Genomic DNA, 27,841 nt, shown 5'->3' with positions numbered 1-27,841 from the left:
CTCCTGGGCGGGGCGGGCTCCTGCCGGCCGGGACCGGGCACCCTTTCTCTGCCACCATGGGGTCCGTAATTCCCATTGGGGAAGCGCTCGGTAACCAGGGCTCGTCCCCTGAGGAAGGAGCCTCCTGCTGCTCACCTGTCAGCAGGTGAGCCCGGGACCCGGGGGCCGCTCCCGACCCCCGCGGCGGCTCCTGGGGCTGTGTGTGGAGCAGCGGGGGGAGCTGGAGAGCACAGAGCCGAGGGAGCGCCGCGAAACTTGCCGTGGTCCCGGGTCCCCTCGCGGTGAAAACCGGGGCTCCCTCATGAAAGCGGCCCCTGGGTTCCCTCTGACGTTCGTGTAAAGCCGCCAAGGAAAACACTGTCGGGTCATAGAACGATACTGTTTGTTGTCGCCTACAATCGTCTGTCAGAAGTTACAATTTGAAGGCATAAAGTCGTGTTGTCAAAGGGGAACCAGCAGCTGGTACAGATACGAAAGAATATGAGGAAAATGTCTCTTTCCACAACGCCAGATACTGAGGAAAGGTGGTTCCCAGTCGGTATGGCAGTGTTCCATGCGAAGGGGAGTACCACGAGGGCATCATTCCCAACAGAAAAGAAGGTCCTTGTATGTAGACAAAAATACAGTAGGTAATGAGCTGAAGAGCAAATCCCAGATTTACATTGGGCTTAGTTATTTCATGAATCTTGTATAACCCATACAGAGATTGCATCCTGTAACAGAAGGGGGAAAACCCCACCCCACACAGCTGTGTCGGCCCGTGTCCCCAGGGTTCGGTGGCCGGCTGGGCTCCAGCGGGGAGGAGCGCCCAGCCCAGCGCGACCTCTTCCGTCCCGGGGAGCGAGCCTGCAGTGACAGCACTGCCGAGAAACAGAGCTGCTCACAGCAAGGATCGGCCTCGGCTCATCCCCGTGGGAAGGCTGGAACAGAGCTCTGACAAGATGTGTGGTGCGAAAAGTAAATCATTAGCATTTACTGGACTGCTTCTCAACTGCCTAGAACTGGTGAGTGCAACTCATTTGCTTTACAGCTGTTTTCAACGATGATATTGTACTCTGTACATGTAAACTAAAGGTTAGGATGGAGACTATCATGCAGATGCTTCTGCATTGCTATTGAGTTACTATTACACTTTTGCGCTGTTTGCAAGTGACTGAAAAATAAAAGGATATATTAGCATTCAAGGCCTTTCAGAGTGTGTCAACAACTGAAAACGGGATCAATAGGAAGATTCAGAGAGGAAAATGAAAATGAAGAAGCAGTACAATCTGGACACCAGTACCAAATCTCATTGGTTGCATACTCTTTCCATGCTTAAAGAATCTAAGCCAATACATCATATCAGTAAAATGTGTTAAAAAAAATAGTATTCTAAGTTGTTGTTGTTGTTGCAATTAACATTCTTAGGTTTTTAATTTTCCAAATAAAATATTTCACATTGTATTTCTAATTTTTTTACATCTTCCTTTTCAGATCTTTTCAGCTAACACAGGTAAATCTTCAAAATGGTATTTTGGTTTTGCCTGCCTGTTTTTTAATGGGTTTGAAGAAAATACACACTTGTGATTTTTAATAAAATATTCTGTAAGTTCTAGCAGTTTTATGAACAAAAATTGTTTTCAAGTTTTATTCAGCTTTAAAAAATTATGTTGATATCTTTATAAATTTTAAACCTCATTTTCAGGAGTCCCAATTCTGTTGGGCACTTGCACAAATATTCAGACTTACACCTTGACACCGGCGTGAACCAGAGAGAACACTCAGATGAACAAATTCTGCTGTCCACTACCTACATAACTGTGGTACAAATAGGATTCAAACTGCCCCACATTTGCACCAAATTAATTGTTATATATTTTAATAATAAAAACTAAAAATCACCAAAAGAAAATGCCACCACACTCCTTCCAAAAAAAAACTCAAAACCAAACAAAAAAACCACACCAGGAGAAGCACACTCTCCCCTGCACAAATATTTCCAATGTTTTGCGTTTTATACTTTCCGCAGTCTTGTATTTTGTGCCTCTAGGTCCTCGCACCTTAAAATGTGAATATTGAGTTTTTTGAAAGAAGAGGTTACAAGATTACAAGAAATGCTTTCAGCATTCATGTACTCTTTGGCAATAGTACATTCCTGCATATCCTGCACTCTCAAGAGCCTTAAATGCTTGATCATTGCGGACATGTTGCAGTATCTGGACACTTACTGTAACATATTCTTTTTATGATTAGCAAATCAACTGATCCTATTTATTTATGGAATAGTGTTGACATTGCTTGTATAGTCACCATTATACGTGGTATTTTTTAAAACAATTAGACTACAGCGTATCAGGAATTTAAGAAAAATAGCCATCATCACAGCATGATATTATGAGAGTGAGCAGCAGTTATTACAGTAATTAATGGATTACAAAAGTGAGCAAAGGAAATAGCACTCCAAATTCAGCAGAATCTCTATTGTCTGAAAATTAGGTCACAGATGCTTGATAAGGCACTGAACAATATTCTTGTCAAGACTTAACTAAATTCAGGAATGACTGAAATGTTTTCTGATAATGATTTTTTGGGGGGTTTTAGGTTTGTCTGTGTCTATATATGATGTGACATCGCAAAGCATTTCTCTCAGATGGCCCAAGTTTTCAGGAGCCTCTTCTTACAGGGTCACAGCTACAGCTGTGAATACTGTAGGTCATTCATTACTGGCTCATTTCAGTGATGTGACATTTAAAACAACTCTAACTTCATTAATTCCCAATACTGTTTATGCTATACAAGCAGAAGCCATTGACAAGAATGGAATTATTCTTGCGGAAACACAGATTACGCAGTCAACAGGTTAGTAAGAGAAACTGGGAAGTATAATTTCCATTGTCCTCTGTATGACTGGGATTTCATCCTTGATGTTTCATTGTACTGGTAGGGAAAATCTGCCATTCTTGTTGAAACCTTTTGCCGGTTTTCCTACTGGGTTCAATATTAGCATGGTTAGCTCCTTTTCTCCTCTCATCTTGTTCCAAGTTTTCCTGATCTGGCATGCACAGCTTGCTCAGACTGCAGCTTTTTAAATCACCTACCCTTTCTTTACAAAAGCAGATACGAAGCTATTTATACATTTTTCAGAACTGCTAAACAGTAATTTTGTTTCATTCACAAAAGGACTTGTAGCATGTAAGTCACTGATGGATATTGAAAGAATCTACATAAACAGAAATCCTTTTTTATTTCATCACTGAAATGTAATTGAAAAAATATTCTGTTGAAATTCTGTTTTTAAAATAATTTAGCTGATAATTTTGAGAAATAGCCATTACTTTTCCAATTGAATGTTTCTTATAAAATTAATTATTACAATAAAATTTGAAAATAAAAAAGTAGAGGTGTTTTATCATGGTAAGTGTAAACAAGTAGAAGTATTTATCCTGCTAAATGTAAACAAAGTGTCTATTGCTATCTTAGTTTTGGAAGAAGAGATATTAATGATTAATGCTGTGTAATTTATTTCCGATATACATCACGTGCTATATATTCTCTACTTGACTGTTAGGCAAAAAACTCCATTAGACTTGCACATGGATTTCTTGCACAGAAATTTTTATGCACGGTTACTAAAGACAATATTTTAAAAGGAAAAAAAAATATAGTGCAATATCTTACTCAAAGATTGCAAAAGACCCACCTGCAAATGTTCCACAGGCATGGTCAGACAGAATATCTGTTACCATTTTTACAAGTTGGGCAACATAGGGTGTGTGACTGTAACTGATAAGGTGCTTGGAACTAAGAGAGCAGACATAACGCTCAGTTAAATAGCTGTGTAATACTTGCTGGGTCTCCCAAATCCCAGGTGAGCTACTTTGCTTTGAGTAAGTTTGCCTCAAGGTGCATACTTTGTCCCAAATATTTTACATTCCTTTTCTTAATTTTATGTGGGATACACCTTCATTTTATCTTTTTTTCTTTTGCAGTGAGTGTATATCTGAGTATAGTGAGTCTAAGTGTATCTGCTCTGAGCAGGGGGTTAGATGTCCTACATTTTGTCTGTGTGGAATGTTCAGAGCACTCAGCATTTCACAGGGCTCAGTTCCCCAACTTAAGCATGTCTATCATTATTTCCATTTTAGCTCCAGACATACCTGTTATTGACCAAGCTTATTCAAAACTTAGCAACAGTATCACAGTGGAATGGAGAGCGGTACCTGGGGCTACTGGTTACGTACTGACTGCACAAGATGGAGATTCCTTCATTGAAACTGTAGTTAAAAATTCTCCAGGCACAGTGACGGGGCTGAAACCTGCCACCTTGTACAGAATCACTATCAGATCTATAAATTCAGGAGGAAAAAGCCAGCCTTCACCTTTCAGAAAAGCAAAAACAGGTGGACTTTAAAAATTCTTATTTCAGATTCTATAATGTTATTATAAAGCATTCATGCATGTACCAGTCCTGAATTATTATAGTCTTGCATTTTAAATTGTACTGATGACATTCTCCTTTCAGTTTTTGACAACTAGAATTCAGGCATTTGACTTAATGACCAGGACAAGAGTCTGAATTAGTGGTTTACTTTATGATAGGGCGTTAAGTTAAATATTCAATTGGGAGTTTTACTAGAATTTGTATGAATATATGTATTTTACTTTAAGAAAAGGCATAACTTGAAGGAATAGAAGAAATGAAGAAACAACCAAAAGTATAAAATAATAAGACAATGTAAAACTTAAAGGACAGGAAATGCAGTATGTTCTTGGTGATTTTCATTCTTCAACACTCACAACCTTTCATACTTTCTGTATGAGTTACATTCATTTTACAAAACCTGTAATATAATAATTGATGCATCACAAATCACTTTCTGTATTTATTCTATCAAGCTGGCATCCATTTATTTTTCTGCTTTTTGTTGTCACTGAATTTGTCTCTCAGATTTGGTGATTGTTGTTTCTGTATTCATTTCTGTATTCATTTCAAATCTAGCCCTTTCAAACTGTACTACTGAAAAACCAAAAGCTTGATTTAGTTCTTTCTCTACAGTCCTGGCTGCTCCGATTCTGTCTGTCAGTTCTCCGAACTGCGACTCCATTGCACTGAGCTGGAAAGCTGTGTATATGGCAGCTGGATTCTCTGTGTCACTCATGAGGTCAGATGGTTTGGGCAGAATGCTGAGGGAGAACACCACCAATACCTCCTTGATATTTACAAATCTAGATCCAGGAACTCTCTATACTATCAAGGCTTATGCCTGGAATGCCAATGGGATGCCTGGAGATGATTTCACATATAACCAAAGAACAAGTAAGACATTTTCTTTTCTGAAACCAAGTCAGCATAAAAAAAAAACCCAAACCAAAACAGCAACAATATAGCAGGAAATATTTATGTGTGTGTATGATTGTGTTATGTTTTTCAAAGGTACACTGGGTAGATTTTCAGATCCCATCATTTTTGCCCCATCTCAAAGTTTATGAAACCTCAGATGACATGACTATGTTTAATAAATATTACTGAGGCAAAGATACCATTAACTGTCACTAAAGTGGTACCAGGACAGGTGTGGATAAGGATTACACAAGTTTAGAATGATTTGAGGATTTTTCTAACTGTGAGAAGCAAATATTCAAATAAGGCAGGGAGTTTCAGCAGAAAGCTTTGTGACACTGTATAACTAGAACTATTTCTTTTAAAAAATGTCAGTTTAACATGGATGAGGGTAAGGTCAGCACCACAAAAGATGTATTTAGTTTGCAAATTATGAAAAAGCTCATGTCTGTAGGCCATAATCTAAGTTATATTTATGTGTTCCAAACTATTGATATACTGTAGGTCCTAATGCACCGGCGGATGTTAAAGTAGCTTTTAATAGTGGTGCTTTAAGAGTTTCTTGGATGCCAACAGAAGGAGCTCTAACTTACAGTGTCACAGCCTCCAATGGACTCTTGAAACTGAAGTGTAACACGTCCTCCTCCTCCTGCATGGTGCCATCCCTCCAGTGCAGCTCTGAATATTATGTTTCTGTCACAGCATACAATGATGCTGGATCCAGTAAACCTACTGATGCAGTAAGCTTAAAAACTAGTATGTGTCATTGATCCTTATATAGCTTATAGCATTTTAACATATATTTCTTTAATTTCAAATGCAAATTAGTCCATTGCAATTCACAAGTGATTCTCAAATAGTTATTTCTGCTTTTGGCCTTTGTGCATGAATGGTGCCATATTCTTTTCTATTTCAGGGATAAGAGCCTAAACTTTCTTCATATTTCTGTAAGAAAAACTTGCAGTGGTGTATATATTGTTGGCTGAAACAGTAAGCCTCTGTTTTCCTATTACTAGAAGTACATATTGTAAAGTCAATTTTCTGAGTGTAAAACTAATGTAAAGAATAAAAGGTCTGTGAGGAAATGGCATTAAGGATTGCCTCTGGGCTGAAAACTGTTCTAGGCCAAGTCTAGTTTTTACTTAGAAAGGAGGTCAACAAAACCACATTCAGTCAAAGTAGTACCACTAGACTAAATTAAGAAACCATCAACTATCACCAGAACAGAAGCTCGCTTGTTTCAGCTACAGCACCAGTGCCATGTCAGAGGTTATTGCTTCCTGACCTGTTAGATGAACTGCTCATGTAGTCAAAATCTAAAACATTTCTTTTATTACATGTTACTTTAAAGACACACTACTATTTACTTAGTTATTTGATGTAACCTGCCTCATTTTGACTTTTCATTGATAGGAGTTAGAGATCAATTCTGTGAGCAACTCTGAGGTGGATCTAATGGAATGAGAGAGCCTTACACGGTAGACAAGTATTAAGCCGTGGGCTGTGATCTCAGCCAACGCTGCTTCAGCTGGATCATATACATTCATTCTAATAGCAGCAAGCTACACTTCTTTGAACTAGAAAGAAAGTAAATGTTATTTAAGCAAAAGCCATAGAGTTTGCAGTTTAATGTGACATGATGCCACCAGAAAGGGAACCTAAGCAAAGGACAGTTCTACTCAGACACAGCCAGTGAGTTTCATACAAATATATAAAGGGTTTTCACACATAAAAGCTTTTGGATGCTAATTGTTTTTCAAGCTAGTATTACAATTACCATCCAAACCTACTATTTGTGAGCACACACTGTGCCAGTTCCTTTTGAAATACTGCCCAGTGTCACTGGTTTTTTCACTGTTCAACAGGGGCTCCTTAAGCAGAATTTGTTTCTGTAAAACATGAAGATAGTATCTATTTTGTTCTGTAAAAATCATACCCACTTGTCATCTAAATGTAAGTAGCACCCTCTGTAAATGCAGATAATATTGCTGTTTGCTTGAACAAGACAGAAACTGAGTAGAATAATTCTGTATATTCCTGATTTTCCTTTACTACGTAAAAGTGTAACTTCAATAAAAATATTGTTGTTACAATTATTTTCTTTTTTTTTTTAATTTTTTTTTTCAGTTCCTTGTGCACCAGTAAACATATCAATTGAAGAGGATGAACCTGGTCACTTGCTGGTGTCATGGTCTAGCGTCAGTTTTGGTCATTATTATGTGGTTTTTGTGAAGAGTGATGATGGCTTGGAAGTGCACTGCAACACATCATATACTCAATGTCATTTCCAGTCAGACTGTGGCTTCACTTATTTCATTAGTGTCTTTGCATATAACAAGGCAGGGCAGAGTCCTTTAGGTGATGTATTCAATTACACTACTGGTAAGTAGCCACTTATTTTTGCAAATTCATTTGGATCCTTTAACTGTGTTTATGGACATTTTTATGGGAAGATACTGACTTAAACTTCTATTTTTATTCAGGTTTTGGGCAAAACACACAAAGGTTGGCTGAAAAAAAGGAACACTTCCCGTTGCCATTAAATTTGACTTGTGTAGTCAAGTACAACATGCTTACAAACTTGAAAATAGTTTAACTATTCACAATCATCAATCAGGCAAGGACATATGAATAACTCACAGCCCTGGTGTAACATTTGAACTCTAGTCCTGTTTAGTTTTTTTTGTTTACCTCAGGAATGATGTGTCAAAATCTTAAACTTCCTCATAGAGAGTTTTCATACTTGGAAAATGAAAAAATATTAACCAGTTCAATGGGAAATTGAGAAGAATGTTGTTTGAATTATTTAACCTCTAGATGCTTTTAAAGCTTAAACCAAAGATATACGTAATTCCTGCATCTGACCTAAACACTAGGATGTCCTGTATTGATTTTGGAAGGAGGGGCATTGAATTAATTCAGGAAATAAGTCTGGGATTCATGAGACTGTTTGCACAGTATTGGTCACCTTTGGAGATTTAAGACATGAAGCACATAGGTAAACTAAAGAAGGCTCCTATTCATGCCGCTTTCCCATTCGCATTCGAGTTTCCCTCTCTGCCTCATCTGTTCCCAGCTCCTTGTTGCCCCAGCGACTTCAGGGCCGTGTTCGTGTCCAGCGACACCGTGCGGGTCACCTGGGCTCCTGTCCGAGGCGCGGACCTGTATGAGACCAGAGCTGCCGCCTGGAGCACGGTGGTGCTCTGCAATGACACGGCCCCGACCTGCACCCTGTCAGCTCTGCAGTGCAACACCCGCTACCACATCACCGTCCATTCCTTCAGCGAGGCCAGGGGCAGCAACACCTCATGTGCGCCCAAGCACGTGGCAACAGGTACCGTGATCGCTCGTGTTTTCCTTCAGCAGGAGAAATAATTATTAGGCACTGCAGTGATTCATGGATGAAATGCATTACTGGAATGCTAACTTACTGTAACTGATAAAAATTAAAAAAAACCAACCCTCCAAAACAGGGAGTCTTTAAAAATTTACTGTAAGCAGGGACCTAAAAACAGATTTGGATTGAAAGCTTCTGACAGCTCCAATATTTTGAAAATCAGATTTACACTTTATCTCTGGTTTTCTACACAAACTCCTTATGTTGTCAGTTCTGTCACAAGGTCTAAATTCTCACCAGGAGTAAGTATATAAGGATCATATACTTTTTCCAAAGTAGTTTGTTAGTTCTAACTGGAAGTTAATTATCATGTCTAACTTACATAGTATGTATAAACAATCTGTTTAAATACTGTTAATATGAAATATTTCAGCTCCCTGCAGTCCTGAAATTAAAAATGTCTCAAAGGAGGGTCTTTCTGTAATCAGTGTACAGTGGCAATCTAACAATGAAGATGCTACATATGTTGTCACTGCCAGAGGAGAGGCTGGACTTTGGCATTGCACAAGCACTGGAAGCTCCTGTACCTTAACTGATCTTCCCTGTGGATCTGCTTTCTCTGTTAGTGCTATAGCAAGATCACCAGCAGGACAGAGCTTACCAAGCTACAGTGTCCCTTTAGAGACGGGTATGTGGGAATTGTATGTTAGCAGCATAATATTAAAATAGTTCTATGACTCTTTATATGTCTTTGGCTTTTTTTTTTTTTTAATTACGGTATATGCATATTGTACTACCTATTGCTGGATGCCCTTTGTGTGAACCTGTGTGTATCTTTGTGTGTGTGAGAATGATCACTTGGCAGTTGCCACATACTGAGAAGCCTTAGTGCAACCAATTATTTTGTGGCACAGCTAACTAGAATGCAATAACATAAGCCACTAATGTAATACATAACTTCTTTGTTAGCATTTTGATATTTAATATTACTAGGAGAAGCAATGAGATAATGTCCACATCAACAAATAAGCAGTGTAAAGAACAGATTAAAGCACATCCTACCCACCACTCCTGCTATTAATTTTCTAACAGAGTTTTGTCCTCTACCACTTAACCCAGACAATCCCCAGGCCCTGTACAGCAATTAATGTACACCAGGGTCTATTTTTAACAGGCAGTTTGGCTGCAGTCATCTTTTACTGTAGAGGAAGAGACTTTAAACAAAGATAGAGCTGGACTGAGCTATATGACTTGAGGGGTAGAGGTAGACCCTGCTTAATTATCACATGTACTCTGATACTCTGATGAAAAATTTTAGTAATTTTTCGAATCCTGGTGAACGATCACGTTGTAGTAATTCCAGTATTATAACCCACTGTTACAGACAAATTGATCTTGTATTGACAGTCTATTTATTAGAAGCTTGCCAGCAATGTCAAGTATTTTTCGGCATGCTAGTGTTTGCCTGAGAAGTATGCACTTCTTCATTCCTTTGCTCTTGATCATGTACAATTCTGGCTGCAACCCAACAAAATACCTTCCAAACCAGAATTGACTTCTCTATTTTTTTCTTTTCTTTAAGCTCCTTGTTGCCCTAATGACCTGATACTAACTCAAGTGACACAGTCTGTAACAAATATCAGCTGGTCTGCTGGGAAGGGTGCACAGACATATGTAACAACATTGGAGTCTCCAAAAGGACAGGCAAAGTGTGGCACTCTTCAGAACTACTGTCTCCTGGGATGCATCACATGTGGCACCAACTACACAGTGTCTCTGAAAGCAATTAGTGAAACGGGTCTGACATCCAGTTGCACATATCAGGGATATTCTTCCAGTATGTAAATTGTAAATGCACTTGGGAAGAAAAAGACTCAATATACAACATACTTTGTATACTGTTGCTCTCATACAAATAGCACAACTGAAATGCAGTACATACTTAGTACACTTGCAGCTCCCTCTTCTAAATAAATGTACTTTGGATTATTTTCATATAATTTAAAACCTGTTCTTATTACAGCCATCAGGTGGCCATATAAAGAAGTTTTAATAAATTGCTCCAGAATCAATTTCTTAATTTAAATTATGCTATAGCATAATTAAATTTTAAAGACCTCAAAAGGATTTTCGGCACTTTAAGGTAGGCCTCGTGCCAGGTGAGAGCAACAATATTCCAACATGTAAAATGGCTGAATTCCAGCTCCATAATATGAGTCTGATAAAACATTTTCTTTCCTAGTTCAGTTCAAGAATTGTTTTGGCTTTCTGTGAAATAATAATTTCTCAGTGAAATGCTGATAATCATAGTAACTTGGTTTAAAATGCACTCTAGGAGTTCACAAAATTTGCTTATTAACGTTTCTCACTTTATTAGGTGCTTGCTGCCCTTCTGGGGTGAAGCTATACAGACTGAGCAACAATGGCATCAGGGTGTTCTGGCGAGCCTCGGATGAAACAATAAACTACAGCACTGATTTACGTGGTTCAAAAGGCAACTTCACCTGTACCCCCAGCACAGGTCAAAGTCACTGCGACATCACCGAGATACCCTGTGGGGATGTCTACACAGTAGTGGTAGCTCCACTTACTGATAAGGATCTGAAGCTCACATTCTGTCCTAAAAAAATATATTCAGGTAAAATTTAAATTTCTTTGAATGATCTATTTTCGTCCATGCATGCTACATGGTTAAAATGTAATCCAAAGTTATGTAGGTAAAGGTGGCGTGTTCTAGTGTTGACTACAGAGTAAACTTCGTGAGTGCTGTCTTGCAATATCTGTGACAGGAACCTCATGGGAGCATTTTAGGATTGTACATACTTATCTACACCGGTCCTCTTAACTAGATCACCTGTATCCTGGTGAAGGTTAGGAGTGGTTACAATATAGGAACAAATAAATGAGCATTTTTTGTTTTGTTTTTGAATTTGGTTTATGGATGTTTTTTAAATAAAGAAACAATTACTTCTATGAACCACTCCTAAGCACATTTTGAAGTAATAATTGTTTAAAGGGGTAGTAATTATCTTGGGATTCCTTTCCTAGGGCGTGGATTTAATCCATTTTAAAAGTACTGGTATCTGATGGGATTGCACAGTTGTATAGATGGACTACATACTACAGACTAATAATGTTTCACAGCTCACAACCTGACACCTCACATTTATACTACTGTTTCATGTCATTTCAGTAACCTGTTCTGGAAGCTCTGTTGGAATGGGTAAGAGCACATAGTACATTCATTACGAATTCATGAAGTTTGTAAAATATGTTCACATCGTTTAACTTCAAATAAGATGCATATAACATAAATTTGATCATCAAGGCTTCTGTTAGTGTTATGCAGGTTTGTCTCACCCCCCATCTTATAATGTATAATTTAAAAAAACAATCTTATCTATATTGTGGCCTGTATACCATCATGCATAGTCACAACACTTACTATTTATCAGATAGCACAAAATAAAAGGCAGGCTTATCTTTTATAGCCTCACCGTATCCCATTACAAATTAAACGAGGTTGCACTTCTGATTTTTATTTTTAAAAAGCTTAAAAAATGTGGCTTACCTCAACTTATTCTACCTTATTTCTTCTGGGATTTCAACGGGATAGTCTTGTGCTTTATTTGCCTATGTTAACTGCTAGAAACAACTTCAAAAGCAGTCACTGAAAAATTTCTCAAGACAGTTGCTTTTCCATAACTGAAATTGAATTTCCAAATTCTTTTATAGTGATTTATAGAGGGAAGAGCAATGCAGAACACATCTAAATGAAAATTCTGGTTCAGATAAGGAGGTAAGTTACAAGAATTGCAGCTGATATTATGATGTATTAATCAAACTTTTCCTGCTGATTAAATCTTTGAGATTGGAGATAATCCATATTTACCTCCAAAAGCTCATGTTGTCTACTCCTACTATCAGTACTGATTTGTCCTCCATTTATAATAACCCTCTTTCACTTCATTAAACCTTTTCTAATACTATCCTATAGTTCCCCATAAAAGCCTTCAAAATACAAACGGATCAAGATATTCTTCAGCACCCATTTACTTTCTCTCTTTGCCAGCTAAAATTGCTTGCTCTTCAACACAATTACCAGTGTTCTGCACTATTTACTGCTCCTGTCTCAAAGGAATGGCAAGAAATAATTGCTGACTTTTTTCCCCCCAAGGCTGATCATCTCCTTTTTGCTGCTATTCACCTACAGCTATCCTGGATGTTAAGGTTGTTGATAACACCATTCTCCCTAAATGCTCCTTTCACTCTTTCTTTCCCTGAAGCTGGAAAAACAACATCTGTGCTTAATGGCAACATTCACAGCTGCTCAGGACTGGGAGGAGGGAAGCTGAACAGCTAGTCATATCTGAGATCTAATCCAGGACATCAAATTTGAGCCCCAGCTGACAAGATCATTTTTAAAATGCAGTTGAACACTTGATGGAGATGTCTGTAATCTTGAACTATAATTTTCTGTGCAACTAATCACTTTTAAAAGTTCTTCCAAGAACTGTTATTATCAGTAGGTGTGTTCCAGAACTAATGTACCAATGAAATAAGGCTGAAATAAAGATCAGGAGAGTGAAATTAAACTTCCTAAAAAAAGAAAAGAAAACAAAACAAAGCAAGAGCAGTTCAGGTAGAGTCACTCAAAAGTAGCTTGAGGCTTAATCGAGTATTCCAAGGCTATTTCATTTTACTTCAAATTTTAAAAAAAGTTTCTTCCTTTACAGTTTTGAGAGGTAAACAGAATGTCCTCTTCACATCAACTGACTGGCTTTGCACTGTAGCTAATGAAGAACTGACAGATATTACTAAAATTTTAATTTCCCATTTTTCAGAAAAGGCAGGACCTTTTCTCATACTCCTCACTGGTTACTTTCTCAGCCAACACAGAAAGCAAAGTCCAAGGTCAACAGTTCTACAAACACATGTAATCTTACAAAAAGAGTCTTCAGAAACAAGTGTATAAAGGTAACCAAAGACAACAGGCATTTTTACACAGCTGTATTAGGTATCTCAGTCATTGCTTCTGATCACCTGCACAAAATCGTCTCACGGTACTCTCACCCTTCAACACATTGATTGTAGGCGGCCCAAGAATTACATGTTGCTTCTTAAAACATCATCTACATTTAGTCATGGTCAAACAAGTCTTTCTTTAGAAAACATTATTTGAAACTGCCCTGCATTAGCTAATAAACAGTTGACAACTTTTCTCATTAATTGAAAAAAAAATATTATTGTTAAAGGCTTTCTTCCTCAAAGGTTTTATTTAAATATTTCTTCTTTGGAGACATCACTGTGAAACACTGCCACCAAGGCCTAAGTGTTTAACTAGGTTGCTATTAACTGGATTTTCAGAGGTCTAAAGCAATCAGTTTCTTTCAGAATCAAGTTCAGGCCCCAAATTTCTTCTTCTCGCATAAACAATTCTGGTAATTCCATGCTCTAACAGTAATTCTGATGTTTTTTAAACTGTTGGTGTATATTTTCTCAATTCTTCCTGGCATACAAACCTTAACATCTCAAAATTGCACGCTACAAACAGGACAATGCTGTTTCATCAGTTCCCCTCACTTTTATAATTGAAAAGAAGCATAGGTGTAACAGAATGTATTATTTGCATGTCTGTTGGGGGGAAAAAAAAGGAAAAAGCTGAAGAGGAATAATGATTTTAAGAAAAAACACATTGATTCAGCTCAAAAAAAAATGGTTAGGAGATGTACACAATTAACCAAAACAGGGAGGAAAAGCAACACAACCAAACTGAGCCAGATCCACACCTCCTGCTGCGGCTGTGTATATCTTCCAGGCCTTGTTCCTCAGGCATTAGGCATTGTCTAATAGTAATTAACACTGCTGATATTTGAACGGGCACTGGCAATCACTCAGATGGTTAAAAAATTTTGGTGAGGATTAGTTGCAGGTTCTCTCCAGACTGAAGTAAATGCTTTTTTATGGGTCATGCTGACTTAATGGACAATGACATTTAATGTTTTCATAGATGTAGTTTCTACACTACTTACTAGTATGAAGCTCTGGTCTTTATGAAATAAAAAACCACAACCAATAAATCCCCTCACCAAAGTAACAAAAAAACCCCTAACAAAAAGCCCCAAGCAACCCAACCCCATTAAGCTCTTGAAAGAAGAGACTTGTGAACCAACAAGGTACATGGGCTTCATAGCAGTGCAAAAGGCTCAAACATCAGCAGAAGTTGCTCTCATTGCTTCGGGTTCCCTTTAAGGGTGGAATTTGTATACTGTACGAGACTAAAAATATTACTAACGCAGTACTTACCGTTGGAGCCACGGGAAATTTCAAAGACAGATGAGGCTTCCCAAGGGATAAGTATCCCAGCTAGGTAACTATGGACATGTGGCATACTGTGGGAATTTTGGGGACACAGTGCTTCAGTCGCTGTGCTTTTACCCTGAGAACTGAAGAGTGCACAGACTGTCAGAGAGCAGCTCCTGGGGAAACTCCCATGCCTCCAATTAAAACTGGCAATTTTCTCCAAATGCCCTGAGCTGAATGCCCAGTGCAGCTGCACTGCAGCAACTGCAGCAGAGTGGGCAGCACCGGCACCTCCACTGAACTTACCCCTGCTCACCAGAGCTGCTTGCACACCACAGTTCCTTTTGGTTTCAAGGAAGGTCATGTGAAATAAAATGATATCAGAAAGACAAAAAGGAACTAGAGTCCCTGGATCCAGACCCAAGAGCTGCACGATACTAAATTCCAAGGATAACTTAAGACAGGTGTCTTGGTTCAAGTAATTTTCATGGGTCTTGGTAATGAATATTGTGCCATCCATTACACTGCTAACTCAAGTACATAATATGCATCATATTAAATCCAGAAGTCAATAGTATTTATTGGAAAATAAAAGCACAGTCCTCAAATTAGTACACTTGTAAGAGGTACTGGCATGGGCTGGTCTTTTCACAAGCTGTACCAAAATGTTGACCATCTTTGTTGTAGTAAGACAGCCCTTCTCCACTTTCAGGTCAAAAGACTGTGTTTCTCAAATACCTGTATTTTTCCTGCAAAAAACCCATTCTTTCACTGTATTTCCCAACAATGGCAGAGGAGGGGGAGCCCTGAAGGAACACTTGGAAATCAGTAATCCATTTTCCCTGACAGAACACTGGCCTTGCAGCCTCTCTGCCCAAGAATGTACTTGCTTCAGAAACTGAAGGTTAAAAACAAGGCCAAAAGAAGCCCCCTAGACACAAACAAGATAAAATTGTCCTTACTGTTTTGACTTGGCAGACTGCAAAGTCAGCTCTTATAATCTACTAGACAGGGTATTTCTTAAATGGCCAGTATAGTTTTTCTCCCATATTAAATGAGAGCTCAGTAGTTTAGTTTTACACTGCAAGGGAATGACTTTGTTGAAGCTGAAGTTTTGTTTGGAGCTCAGATTTAAAATCAGGTAACACAAATATAAACAGACAATACCTCAACAACATCAGTATTAAAAGATCTTGATTACTAAGGATCACGATGACAAAGGAACTGTTTCTGAACTGTTAGTTCAGAAAAAAATTAGAGCAGGGAGGAAGAAAAAAAATGAAGTTTGCTCCTTGGAATACTATGGAATGAAGTGTACTGTTAGAAGCTGAAACACTTTGTTTTCTCCTGGATGTTAAAAAAAAAAAAAAAAAAAGCCTAGATGACCTGCATCACACAGAAGCAAAAAGGCACAATTATCAATTTATTTGTACCCTCTACCTTCAGGTCGCTTCATGATCATGAATGAGTCACACTTCATGTTCTTCCTGGTTTGGGGCTGCTGCATTTCTTTGTTTGCTACATGTCCCATGTAAGGTACTTATTACATAAAATCCCTTATTCATACAAAATGTCACTTGATCTGAAAAAGAAATGTGGAGGAACCGAAACACTCTTCAACTGGCAATGAACATGCAGGGAAAAGCTGACACTCAATACAAAGGAATTAATTGAGAGTTTATTCCAGATGGTTCTCCTCACTTAGTATACAAGTCATCAGAATAATCTATCAAATAGACTTGGACTGTAATGATATGATTTTCTTCTATAATCCATTTTGGTTTTTACTTCTAACAACCTGTTTTAAAAAAAAAATCTGCCAGATGAAATGTTCAGCATGAACTGCAATCCTTACTATTTGTAGAAAATATGACTTAAAAAAGGACACTGTCATTTAGTTCATATTTTAAATGTTTACACTTATAAAAATGCTTTGGAAGCTTGAAACTGAAATCCTTTGTAACATTTTTCTTCTTCCTACCTCCCTCTTCCCATCTTAAACGCCTTTATTAGCCCAGGATTACCATAAATGACAGAGTGCAGCTGATGATTAAAAAAAAAAAAAATTAAAAGACCACAAATGGATAAATTGTGGTTTTTTTTTTTTAAAAAAAAAAAGGAAGCTTACATGGATTTTTTTCAAACAAATAAAATGCATAGATGGCTACGGTACTCATCTGTCAAACTTTACAGTGTCCGCTTGAGGTAGCCTTTCTACAGAATTACTAAACAAGCCCCAACATCATCTAAATCCTTGCATCAAAACCACTATCTCTTTGAAAGTCCACTAATTTAACACCACTGGTGATCAACATAATACAAAGCTTTGAAGAAAACAGCAGGTACAGTGGACATAAATGTTAGTTCTAAATCTGCAGCCCTCAATGTACATTGTATGCACATAAATATCTCAGCTATAGTACACATTCCAGATCCATCCCTAAAAGCCATACTACTACGTAAAGCACAGCCATGCTAACTTCAGGATACAAACCATAATTCCACGTCTACAAAAGGGAAGTATAATTAGTGGCAGTTTATTGCCTCATACAAATTTAACCAACATGGCAACCGTGCCGAAGGAATTAAAACATTTTCAGGACATATGTACAGACTGTACATTTCAGAAACATCTGAACAATAAAAATGCAAAAACAATCTCTGCATTACAAATTAAACTAAACAAATGGTTTGAAACCGTCAATGCATTGAATGGGTTTACAAAGGCACTTCCCTACCCAAAATAGGAAATGACAATCTGCAGCCTAGAGGGAGGTTGGAGAAGAGTGCTCATCAACTACTGCACAATCTCAACTTTAAGAAAAAATAAGCAGGATTTAATCAAACATTTATAGGATTCAATGTGATCCACTTCTGAAAGAATTCACAGAGTCTCATCTTTGATTTTCTCTTGCTTTTCCTGGCTCTCTCGTTCTGTACTTTGGCTCCTTCGGCGATCGGGTTTGTCAGAATGGTCCTTGCTATCACTGTGATCGTGTTTGTGGGAACGTTCTTTGCTTCTGCTACGCTTCCTGGATTTTTCTTTGCTGGGACTCTGATCTCGTTTTCTGGACTTCTCAACACTATCTGTTCTTCCTCTGCTTCTGCTTCTACTTCGTTTATTCGACTTCTCCTTATTTTCATTTTTATGTTTACTTGATTTTTCTTTGCTCCTGCTTCTGCTGCGCTTACCTGTGTTCCTACTGCGGCTCCTACTCCTATGCTTTCTTTCCCGGCTTCGACTTCTACTATGTTTTCTCTCTTTTTTGGAATCCCTCTTGTCATCCCGGTGTTTCTTCTCATCCTTGTCATCCTTGTGTCTTCTCTCTTCTGTATCACCCTTACTTTTTCTTTCTTTTGACCTTTCTCTAGATCGATCTTTTTCCCTCTCACTAACTCTTTCCTTATCATAATCTCTCTCTTTTTTTCGACTCCGTTCATTTTCTTTTTCTCGCTCCCTATCCCTGTCTCTTCTATCTCCTTTCCTGTCACGACTTCGACTACGGCTTCTGTATCTGTCCCTGCTCCTGCTTCGCCTCCGTTCCAGTGCACGATCAGTACTTCGAGATCTCCGCCTTTCTTTTTCTCTCTCCTTTGCTTCACGTTCTAATCTCTGCCGTTCTCTTTCTCTTTCTAGTTCTCTGTCAAAACTAGATGATCCATGGCCTTCCCGATGGTGACTTCTGCTTCTGGATCTTCTGGGAGACCTCCTGGGACTGATCGATCTTGGTCTTGGAGACCTTTTAAAAAAGAAGATATTCAGTGTGAAACACATGTTTTTCAAGTTAAGAGATCATCTTTCCTTTTCAATTTATACTTTACGTACACAGTCTGTTTTTCATCTTAAATACCAAATATCACGTGATGATTTTAATCCATTAGCATCCATAAACTGTTTTGCCTGTTGCCTTAAAACCCAACCCAGTGAAAAGACAAGATGTTGCTGGTAATAAGTTGTTCAATATTAAACTTTAAACATTAAAAATAATGTGTATATGACCTTGAACGTCTACGTTCTGCATGCCGTTCGATTTCTTCCATTCCCTCCTTGCCCTCTTTCTTGATTTTTCTAGGTCTGCTCTTAATTTGCTGGTCAATAGCTTTCTGGACTGGCACAGGAATTCTTGGAAACAAGGTGGAAAACCATTCAAGCTTTGTGAGGAAGGAACGAAGCATCTCCCCAATGGTCATAACGCAACCCCCACCTGCCTTCACATCCAGGTCCTGTAAAATACAAGCAAAAAATATCCTGATGGTCAAAAATATTCTTTACCGATTAAAAAAAAAAAAATGTTTCTACATTACTGTCCTATTGAAGTCTCATGATTATGAAAGTTTACTTGTCTCATATTCTAATACATTTCCTTAGAAAAATTCAAACTCTGCACCCTTTGGATTTGGCAGTATGTTACAGACAGGGAATGGGACTTAATATATATGCATGCAGGCACACACTAATCCTGCAGCCATCTGGATGGTAAGGGACTGTCGATGAAGAGATTAACGCAAAATCCCCTTACACAGTCTGGTTATATGGTATGATCTTGTATTTTATTTCAATGCCAAAATGTTGAGAAGTCCTCTGAAAGTACATTTAACACTCCATTTTGTGGATGTACAACTGTGTACCATCATACCCAACCCTGTGGCCTAAATCATTTATGAACTACATCATTGCCTATCTAAAAATGATCACAGAAAAACCTCTAGTACAAAATGGCATCCTAACAGAATTGGAAGCAATAGCAAACCAACTGCCATGAAGCAGTGAGGTTTCTAATTTAGAAATATGTAAAAAAATAAATAAATGAACAAATAATTGGAAACGCATAATCCATGATGACCATTGTCTCTGAAAAGGGTCATTACCGCATGAAGGCCTTCTTGCTATGCCCTCTCACAGCTCAGGACATGTTAGTCAGCTATTGTCAGTCCCAAACCTATAGTGCAAGCACACAAGGAAAGTGAGATTTGTTATCTAAACAGGAAGAGAAAATCTAAACGTAAAACTGCTTGCACTCACACACATTTAAGTGTTCAGATATACAGTTTTTCCAAATATAATCGCTGCAGAGATCTAAAGAAGAAAAAAAGGAGTTAAACGTAGCACCTGGAGAGTACGTACAGTTAAACAAAATAAACATAAGCAGCATTTTAAAAGGTAACTCTGTATCCTGGGAAGTTTTTCACAGCAGCATGACAAAAGATGAACTGCTTCCGCATATTTAAGAACTGGAGGGGGAAAAAAATCCTGTAGGTTTAAATAATTCCATATATAAAAATTTGCTTCATCCTATAGAGTTTGACTAGGACTGGTAAGAAACTTAAGCAGCCCCAAGCACGTAACACAAAGCTACTGATAGCAGCTGGGAAAGAAACACTAATTCCAAAAATATACTGGGAGATTTTAAACAAGAAACAAATACATCTTGATAACCAATATCTGCAAGAACTAAAATGTATAAATAAAAAATATGCTTTGAATAATGAACCAGTTAAGACTTGCACAATGCAATGCGCTTGTGATCACTTTATTGTCCTTTGAGTCCACATTGAGTTTGCGAGACCCTGAGAATGAAGCCACCCCAATCCTTCTCATAAATTACAGTCCAGCATTGCAGAGGAGAGTTCATATTAACTACCCCACCTGGGGGAGAAGGAGGAGATCACAGAGATGCAATCAAGGTTCAAATTTGTTTTGATTTTTGTTAAAAATGTAGAATAGCACAGGTTTACCTGAAATAACAGCTGTTTCCTTTGCACAGTGTTTTTGATACTTAGCATGAAAGAAGTTGTTCACTGCAGTCAGATACAGGTATAATTAACACTATTTTTATTACAAATATCTGGACATCATTTGCAACTACAGCATTTGGAATTTCTTGAAGTAGATGTATACTGTCATACTGAAGAGGGCAGATGATCCTTCCTGTTCCATTCTTAAATCTAAGATGTAACTTAAAAACCTGCTCAATAAATACAAATTGCAGCAGTACGTAGCAGACTGTATATTCAAGTTCATAGCCCAAGAAGCGTCACCCACCAACTCCCTACTCTGTTTCCCCAAACAGTAAATCGGGACTAGGATACCAAAGGTATTCTCCCACCTGACTGCATAATAATGCAGCCTCTGCACTGGACTTCAGTGAGCAAATCATCTTCTTTATTTGTCCCCAAAGACATTAACAATGGAACCTTATGCCATAATCAGGCTGTTTGCTTCTCCTCTGGAGAAATCCTGGGTTTAGTTATTCCAGGACACGAATAATAACCACAGAGATTTTTGGCAGTATTTTCCAAGGTGAATGTTGGTTTCTACTATATACTTCCCACTCTTTTATGTCAGCATCAATTCTCCCATCCCAGTAATAAATAGATAATATAAATTTAGCATTCTCATGACTTACTACACCTTGCTTTTAAGATATGACTTTGAAAAATGTACAGAAGCCACACGCAGCCTGCTGTTTGAATTCTGATTTAGTACCCCTGTTTCACATGGCTTTGTAAATCTGACACAGTAACATACTAACCAGCGAAAAATTCTGTTAGGTCTTTGAAATTTAAGAAAAATAACCCATGTCCGAGCTCAAACCTGCTTCCTGCACTAATTAATAAAATTAAAGAACAGAACGTTACAACAGTCAAACTACAGAAAACCTTATGAAACAATGTTTAAACCTAAAGTAGGAACATGAAAAGAAACAAAAGAAAACAAATTATTACCCTCGCCGACATACCTCTTCGTCATCAAGAAAGGATTCAAACCAGTCCCATAGATCTGTAGGTGGTTGTGTGTACCTTCAAGTACAAAAAAAATGTAAAATTTTAATACAGCTTTCTACATATTAAAACAGTCGTTAGTTGATAACAGTGATACTTACCTAATATACATAAATCCAAGAGCCCTAATATATGGAGAGTCTGTATGAGTTATAAGGCCCATCACTTGCTTACGAGTGAGTTTCAGGGTAAATAATTTGTAGAGCAGACAAAAGGCAGTGGACACAATTCCTCCAGTTCCAACACCACGCACCTTTCAAAAGCAAAAAGTTAGGTGAGGATGCAGGAAGTCAAAGACATTATCCCAAATCTTCAAAAGAATGTGAGAACTAACACATAATTAAATCTACAAACAAAGCTATGTGGAAAAAGTAACACTACCTGCATCCACAGCTTTGGAAACAAGAGGAATATATCTACTCTTTGTAATAAATACTTTTACACCTAGAGACTGATGTCAACATACCAGTAATTTTTAACTATGCTTGGGAAAGTTCTTTACCAGACAGAAAAATTTAAGAAGGCACGTACTTCTACTTACCCCTCCACACATCCCTGTCTGGCCTGCGGTTTTCCTGCTGCCCTTCTCCCATGGTTCAACATGTGTAACCTGAAAGGGAGGTGGGGAACAGGAGAAAGTAAATTACAATTGCAACCTCCATAATGTTTAGGTGCTTGTACAAACCTGATTTAAACAATGGACATCATAAACCAATCTTAAAAGTTTGTCTTCTATGAAATTCAAGATCAAGACTGCTTTGTCATTAAAGCAAAGCATCCGGTTTTTTAAACTACATTAAGAAATTAGAGCCAAAATCATGACTGAAGTTTAAAACAAACGAATCCCAAAACACCAAAGGAAGCATCCATGCTTATTCTATACTCCACGTACTTTCAAATGCTGTATGATTAAAGCCCATCATTACCGTTTTCTCGGGTGACTAAACAACTGCCTTTATTTAAACTGTCTCCTTTAGTTTAGTGATATTTGCTGCTGAGAGCTACAGAAGTCAAAATATAGCGCCTCACATTCATGAGGCTCACTTATGCAGTAAGCTTAGCCAGAGATTTCTTTTCGCTATCACCTACAGTTAGGACAAAAGAAAGATGTTTATAAAGTGTAGTATTTTAATAAAAAAAGTCAGTGTTTTTTCTTGTAGGCTGCAGTGATGTTCTTAGGTAAAATGGTTCCTAAGTACTAAGGAGTAAATTTGCTCATTTCAAATCTTGTGAGATACATTTAGAGATGAGTGCACACACACAGTTAACCAACATCATTTCTAAAACTTGACAATAAGAGTCATAAACAAGTTCAGAACCACAAAACTGCCCTGTGTTGCTTTTGAAATTGTGAAATTCAGAGAAGCAATGTCTGGTTCAATAAAGAAGTATACTGCCTAAGCACATCAACTTAAAAAAAATACGTAAAAGACAAAAAAACCCCAAACAATGGTGATACACCAGATTTACAGAATAAGAGTTCATGGCTGTACTTCACAAATTAAATTTTTTTAATGACACATGAAACAAAACTAATTATGCGCACAATTACATGAAATCAGAGATATACTAACAGCTGAAGTTGCTGAACTGTTTGTTTGGGTTTTTTATAGTTGCTGTCTTAGCCAAACAGGAAATATAAGAGATGCCAGTACTGTAGAATTCAAAATTCATTATGACTTCCTGTATTGCATAAGAAGTTCTCAAATATGATATAAATAATACTGCACATCGTTCTGATTATAGAGTTTTGCCTCTCACAGGAAATGAAAAGTATTTTTTAGTCCAAGTATTGAGTATGACGCTATCACAATGCTAGTCTTCAGTCTTTTTAATTTAAGTTATATTTATTGGCCGCAATCAATATAAACATGCTAGGTTTGACAGATATTAATTAAAAACCAAGTAAATAACAAAGTTAAAGTTTTGATCCTTCAAAGACTGCTGCATATGCTTAGCTTGTTGGAAGTACAGACTAAATGAAGTTGAGGGCATGTACATGGTCCTAAGGTCAGAGATAAAGAAAGAGGAAGTCCTGCATTTTGCAGATACAGAACTGAAACAGGAGACCAGAAGTACAAGTAAATGAATTCAAATACTTGGACAGAATCCATATCTTCAAAGATGATCCCTATCACTAGCTGCCTGTGTAACTTAAAATCATCTTTCCTGGTAATCTGGCACCCAGCATTCTCCACTTTTTTAAATCAGCCACCAGTTTCTCAAAGAAAGACAAACACTTGAAAATACATCTCCTAGGATGGGTATCATGTTCATTCAAAGAAAAAAAAAACACATAACAATTATTCAGAAATCATAAAACATGAAGAAAATTCAAATCTTCTTAATATCAATGAAGCACCTTAACCATCTCCCCCACACCCATTACTCACGAGTGAGTAAGAGGCTGAGTTTTCTCTTTATTTAGCCTACAGTTTTGAGTCAGAGTAACTGACAAGTTCAGTAAGCAAACTTTATTTGCACAGGATTAGTAATCAGATTTTTAATGGCATGACAAAATTTTCCTCCAATTTAAGATTAGGTCACTTGTGAAATGAAAGAGTAAGACAAGTAACACAAACATCTGACCCGCTGCAGCTGAGCTCTACTAATACAAAGACAATAGATCCCATCAAACATTTTTTACTACATCTGAAAAGGTCCACTTAAAATGAGTATGCTCTCAAATTTTCTGGAAATATGTTTCTTTTATAAATTTTTCCGCTCTAGCCATCACTTGCATAAGTAAAGTCTGCTACCTTCCATTCAGATAGTCAGTCTCTCTCACATGCAGCAACTGGAGAGATGCTTTGTCGACAATCTCCGTTACTCTAAGTACTAGGAGAAATAAATAATCAGCTTCAAGTGACAGAGCACAGGCAGACAAGTGCTATCGTTAAGTGAAAAAAACAGTAGCGTAGATAAGCCCAAACTGCCAAAAATCTCAAAAATACTGTGGCGGAGTTACTTTCTGCAATTACAGTGCCCTAAGTAACTTGACTTGCCTTAGTCAAACGAAACAAAAAGGCTACCTTTGCTTTTTTTTTTATTTCAAATACACTGAAACCTACTGACACAGTAACATTATCAAGCAAAATGAATTTGCCTGAGAAAAATATCCGAATAACCACCAAAGTACAGGTGGCTAAAGACAGATGAATTATTCAATCTTAAATTATCTAAATTTTGGTCTCGTTATCAGAACAAAGAAAGTGGCTGTGTTGATGAGCATTAATTATGCATACCTCTACCTGGGAGACTGGCTTGATGGAAGCCTCACTGCAAAACTGATTCAATCCTGCTAACGAAACAAGAACCGAGACATGGGTGCCGCGATATAGACCACTCGTCTCCCCAGCACATCCTACCTAACGCCAAGAAAACTTCTTTAACGGGTAACGGAGGAGGGAATCCCAACGTTTAAGTGACGAGGAAGGCCACATGCAGACTCCTGTTGAACCACCTGCAGTCACCACCGTACCCTGTGTGTCAGTGGTTACACGGGGTGTCGGCAGCCCCCGGGCTGCAGCGAGGGCCCGTCCCTGGCCGCGGCCGCCCCGTGCCCTCCGCGCTCGCTCCGGCTGAAGGCGCAGCCCTTCGACGGCCATTTCGCCCCCACCGCCCCGGCTCACGCCGCCCTCTCCAAACCTAACTCACAACTCCGCAGTTCCAAACCCGACGCGGAATACGCCTCTTTCGCGAGGCGGACAAGGCAGCAGCCCCAGCTAAGCAGCACGAGCGATATTCGCTCCCATCCCTCAGCGCGGGGTAAAGGGGCGAGAAGGCGCGGGCCGCAGTCAAACCGGGCCCGGCGCCAGCGCGGCCGGCGGGCTCACCTTGAAATAGATCTCGTCCACCACTTCGTGGTAGGTCTTGAGCTCGTAGAGCTGCACCTTGAAGTAGGGCGACGAGAGGATGTTGGTGAGGATCATGGGGTTCAGGTTCATGGTCTTCTCGTTGCCCCACAGCGGCAGCACGTTGCCCGGCTTGCCTGAGGCCGCCGGCTTGGGCCCCCCCCCCTGCAGCGGCTGCTGCGCGGGCGGGACGGCGCCGGGCGGATGCTGGGCTGCCTGCTGCCCCTGGCAGTTGGCGACCGCGGGGCTGTTGTTGGCCATGGCGGGGTAGGCTGGGGCGGGCGGGCCGCGCACACGGAGCGGGGCCGGCGGGCGCTGCCTCAGCCCCGACAAGATGGCGGCCGGGGAAGTGACGGCGGCGCCTTCCGGGCCCGCGTCACCGGCCCGCGGGGAAGGGGCGGGGCCGCTCCGGGGCATCGGCGCGTCCCGCGGCCTCTCCCGCCGCTCTTCCCGCTGCTGCCTGCGGCTCGTCCCGCCGTTCTTCCCGCCCGCGGATCCTCCCGCCCCCGCTGCGCCGCGCTTCGTCTCGGCCGCCGCCTCATGGCCAGGCTACCCCCGCCGGGGGAAGCGAGGGGACCCGTGTCCCGCCGGGGACGGCTACTGGCACCGGCACACGGGGTTTAGTAGATCGAGCCAGCGACTTCGCAAGGTTGGAAACTGGTCACTTGTCGTTGGCAATGAGGCCAGAGCGCAGCAGGAGCAGGGGAGGGAGCGCCAGCCGCTTCTGCCTCCACGGCAGCGGAAAAGCAAAGAAATCATAGAAGCATAGAAAGGGTTTGAGTTGGACAAGACTTCGAGGATCATCTCGTTCCAGCCTCCCTGCCCTGGGCAAGGACACCTTCCTCTAGACCAGGTTGCTCAGAGCCCCATCCAACCTGGCCTTGAACACCTCCAGGAATGGGTCATCCACAGCTTCCCTACTGGGGAAGGGAAGAAATAGTGTCAGGGATGTTGGGTGTGCAGGAGCCCCGGTGTGCGATAGTGACCAGTGCTGGTGACAAGGCCGCACCTCCAGCTGAGAACCCTGTCAGACACAAAGAAAACAGTAGCTACACGCTGCTGCTCAGTTCCAGCACAACACATCTTTCTGAAATCAGTAATAATACATACAGCCTCGGAAGAAGAAGAATTAGGTTAATGCAGTTTGAAAACATCTGGATTTAAGAAAATAACTGTCTACGTGTAAATACTGACAGGCAACAAAAGGAACTCCTCCAGTTTTGCCTGCAAAAGCAGAAAAAAAGACCCCAACACAATTAGTTATGTACTTTGGTGTCAAGCTTTAAACCTGAATTACAAAAGGGAGGAGACAATACATGATTTAGAAAAATGGGTAAAATATTCTAAACATCAAACGACTATGCACAAACATAACTGAAAGTCCACTGAAATGACTGCAAACTGGGCATAATGTGGCAAAACACGTTCAGTTGTACACACACAGAAGGGTTCCCCATTGCTCAGCATATCAGTAATCAGGTACAGGGAGAAGCTGGTATGAAAGGATACATGGAAATAGCATCTCTACATATGTGCTATTTAAAACTAATTTAAACTTCTAATTTACAAACTAGGAGATAAATACTACTGTAAGTAACATTAAAATACCTTGAGTCTTTACTACACGTTGAAACCTTGAGAAACAGTAGTTTATCTTCATTACCCTGGCCCTTCAACATACCTTAGAGCTTGTAGTATAGCAGAAAAATGTTCTTATCAGGGCCCTGGCAGCAAACAGTTTCTCTAAGCTGCCTGTTCTGCTATCTAGGCTCTTCACTCCCTTTTTCTACGAATAACCACCAGTCTTCTTTTGGCCTTCTCTTCCCATCTTGACTGATTTCCAAACATGTTCACAAAATCTTCATTACTTACTTACAGGACTCTACCATATTGATGCAGTAAATATCCATATAACAATCCCATATGAAATCAAAGAACTAATCACAAAACTTAATTTTAAGAAAGTGTCTTTACAGAAGTGATCTTTTTCTGGAGACAGTTAGCTAGAGTAGTAACTTTCTTTGAACCTGAGTGGTTTTAATGTTGTTCTTTAGGGTATCCTTGACTCTGAGCACTTCCTTAATTTGTACTGTATAATCACGTCAAGACAGCCTGTGTTTCTGTTATAATTTATATTACCCAAATTGTGTTTTCATACATTTAGCTTTTCCTGTTCAAATATTTAGTGACTATGTGCCAAGCCTCAGTACTTTTTACTCTGCATAAGACAACATTTTTGTACGT

The 27,841-nt window shown here is 39.3% G+C and overlaps 2 protein-coding genes across 11 annotated transcripts; one reads left to right on the top strand and one right to left on the bottom strand.

Moving 5' to 3' along the window:
- Nucleotides 1-28: 28 nt before the first annotated feature.
- FNDC7 (fibronectin type III domain containing 7) lies at nt 29-18,940 on the top strand. 10 transcript variants are annotated; one of them, XM_032696000.1, is made up of 15 exons: nt 29-606; nt 704-1,004; nt 1,474-1,492; nt 2,581-2,838; nt 4,125-4,379; nt 5,036-5,296; nt 5,825-6,076; nt 7,448-7,702; nt 8,397-8,654; nt 9,091-9,345; nt 10,240-10,494; nt 11,035-11,295; nt 11,851-11,880; nt 12,393-12,456; nt 18,598-18,940. In XM_032696000.1, the coding sequence occupies exons 2-14, from the start codon at nt 942-944 to the stop codon at nt 12,428-12,430; spliced, it is 2,460 nt and encodes an 819-aa protein (XP_032551891.1). In that variant the 5' UTR covers nt 29-606; nt 704-941; the 3' UTR covers nt 12,431-12,456; nt 18,598-18,940. The 10 variants fall into 10 exon arrangements, 9 of the variants coding, with proteins under 9 accessions (XP_032551891.1, XP_032551892.1, XP_032551893.1 ...); XR_004358473.1 differs by having other exon boundaries at nt 29-1,004; nt 11,851-12,006; XM_032696001.1 differs by lacking the exon at nt 18,598-18,940 and adding an exon at nt 12,944-14,302 and having other exon boundaries at nt 29-1,004.
- PRPF38B (pre-mRNA processing factor 38B) lies at nt 16,617-26,029 on the bottom strand. The gene is made up of 6 exons (XM_032696010.1): nt 25,580-26,029; nt 22,285-22,353; nt 21,845-21,996; nt 21,701-21,761; nt 18,961-19,184; nt 16,617-18,700 (listed from the first exon to the last, which is right to left on the bottom strand). Exons 1-6 carry the CDS (start codon nt 26,012-26,014, stop codon nt 17,845-17,847), a joined length of 1,797 nt encoding a protein of 598 aa, XP_032551901.1. The 5' UTR covers nt 26,015-26,029; the 3' UTR covers nt 16,617-17,844.
- Between the last annotated feature and the right edge of the window lie 1,812 nt (nt 26,030-27,841).

The sequence above is a fragment of the Chiroxiphia lanceolata genome, chromosome 9 (assembly GCF_009829145.1).
Source record: "Chiroxiphia lanceolata isolate bChiLan1 chromosome 9, bChiLan1.pri, whole genome shotgun sequence".
Lineage (NCBI taxonomy): Eukaryota > Metazoa > Chordata > Aves > Passeriformes > Pipridae > Chiroxiphia > Chiroxiphia lanceolata.
Note: the sequence above shows the minus strand (reverse complement) of the source record. Positions and strands in the feature narration are given on the sequence as shown.

What these genes read in the sequence shown, in the direction of transcription:
- PRPF38B (XM_032696010.1), bottom strand. Translation starts at nt 26,014, where the DNA reads ATGCCCCGGAGCGGCCCCGCCCCTTCCCCGCGGGCCGGTGACGCGGGC. An exon ending in TGGACGAGATCTATTTCAAG is followed by an intron (nt 22,354 to 25,579) that starts GTGAGCCCGCCG and finishes CCTCCCTTTCAG; the next exon opens with GTTACACATGTTGAACCATG. An exon ending in GCAGAACGTAGACGTTCAAG is followed by an intron (nt 18,701 to 18,960) that starts GTCATATACACA and finishes CTTTTTTAAAAG; the next exon opens with GTCTCCAAGACCAAGATCGA.
- FNDC7 (XM_032696000.1), top strand. Translation starts at nt 942, where the DNA reads ATGTGTGGTGCGAAAAGTAAATCATTAGCATTTACTGGACTGCTTCTC. An exon ending in TGCAGTAAGCTTAAAAACTA is followed by an intron (nt 6,077 to 7,447) that starts GTATGTGTCATT and finishes TTTTTTTTTCAG; the next exon opens with TTCCTTGTGCACCAGTAAAC. An exon ending in GCCCAAGCACGTGGCAACAG is followed by an intron (nt 8,655 to 9,090) that starts GTACCGTGATCG and finishes GAAATATTTCAG; the next exon opens with CTCCCTGCAGTCCTGAAATT.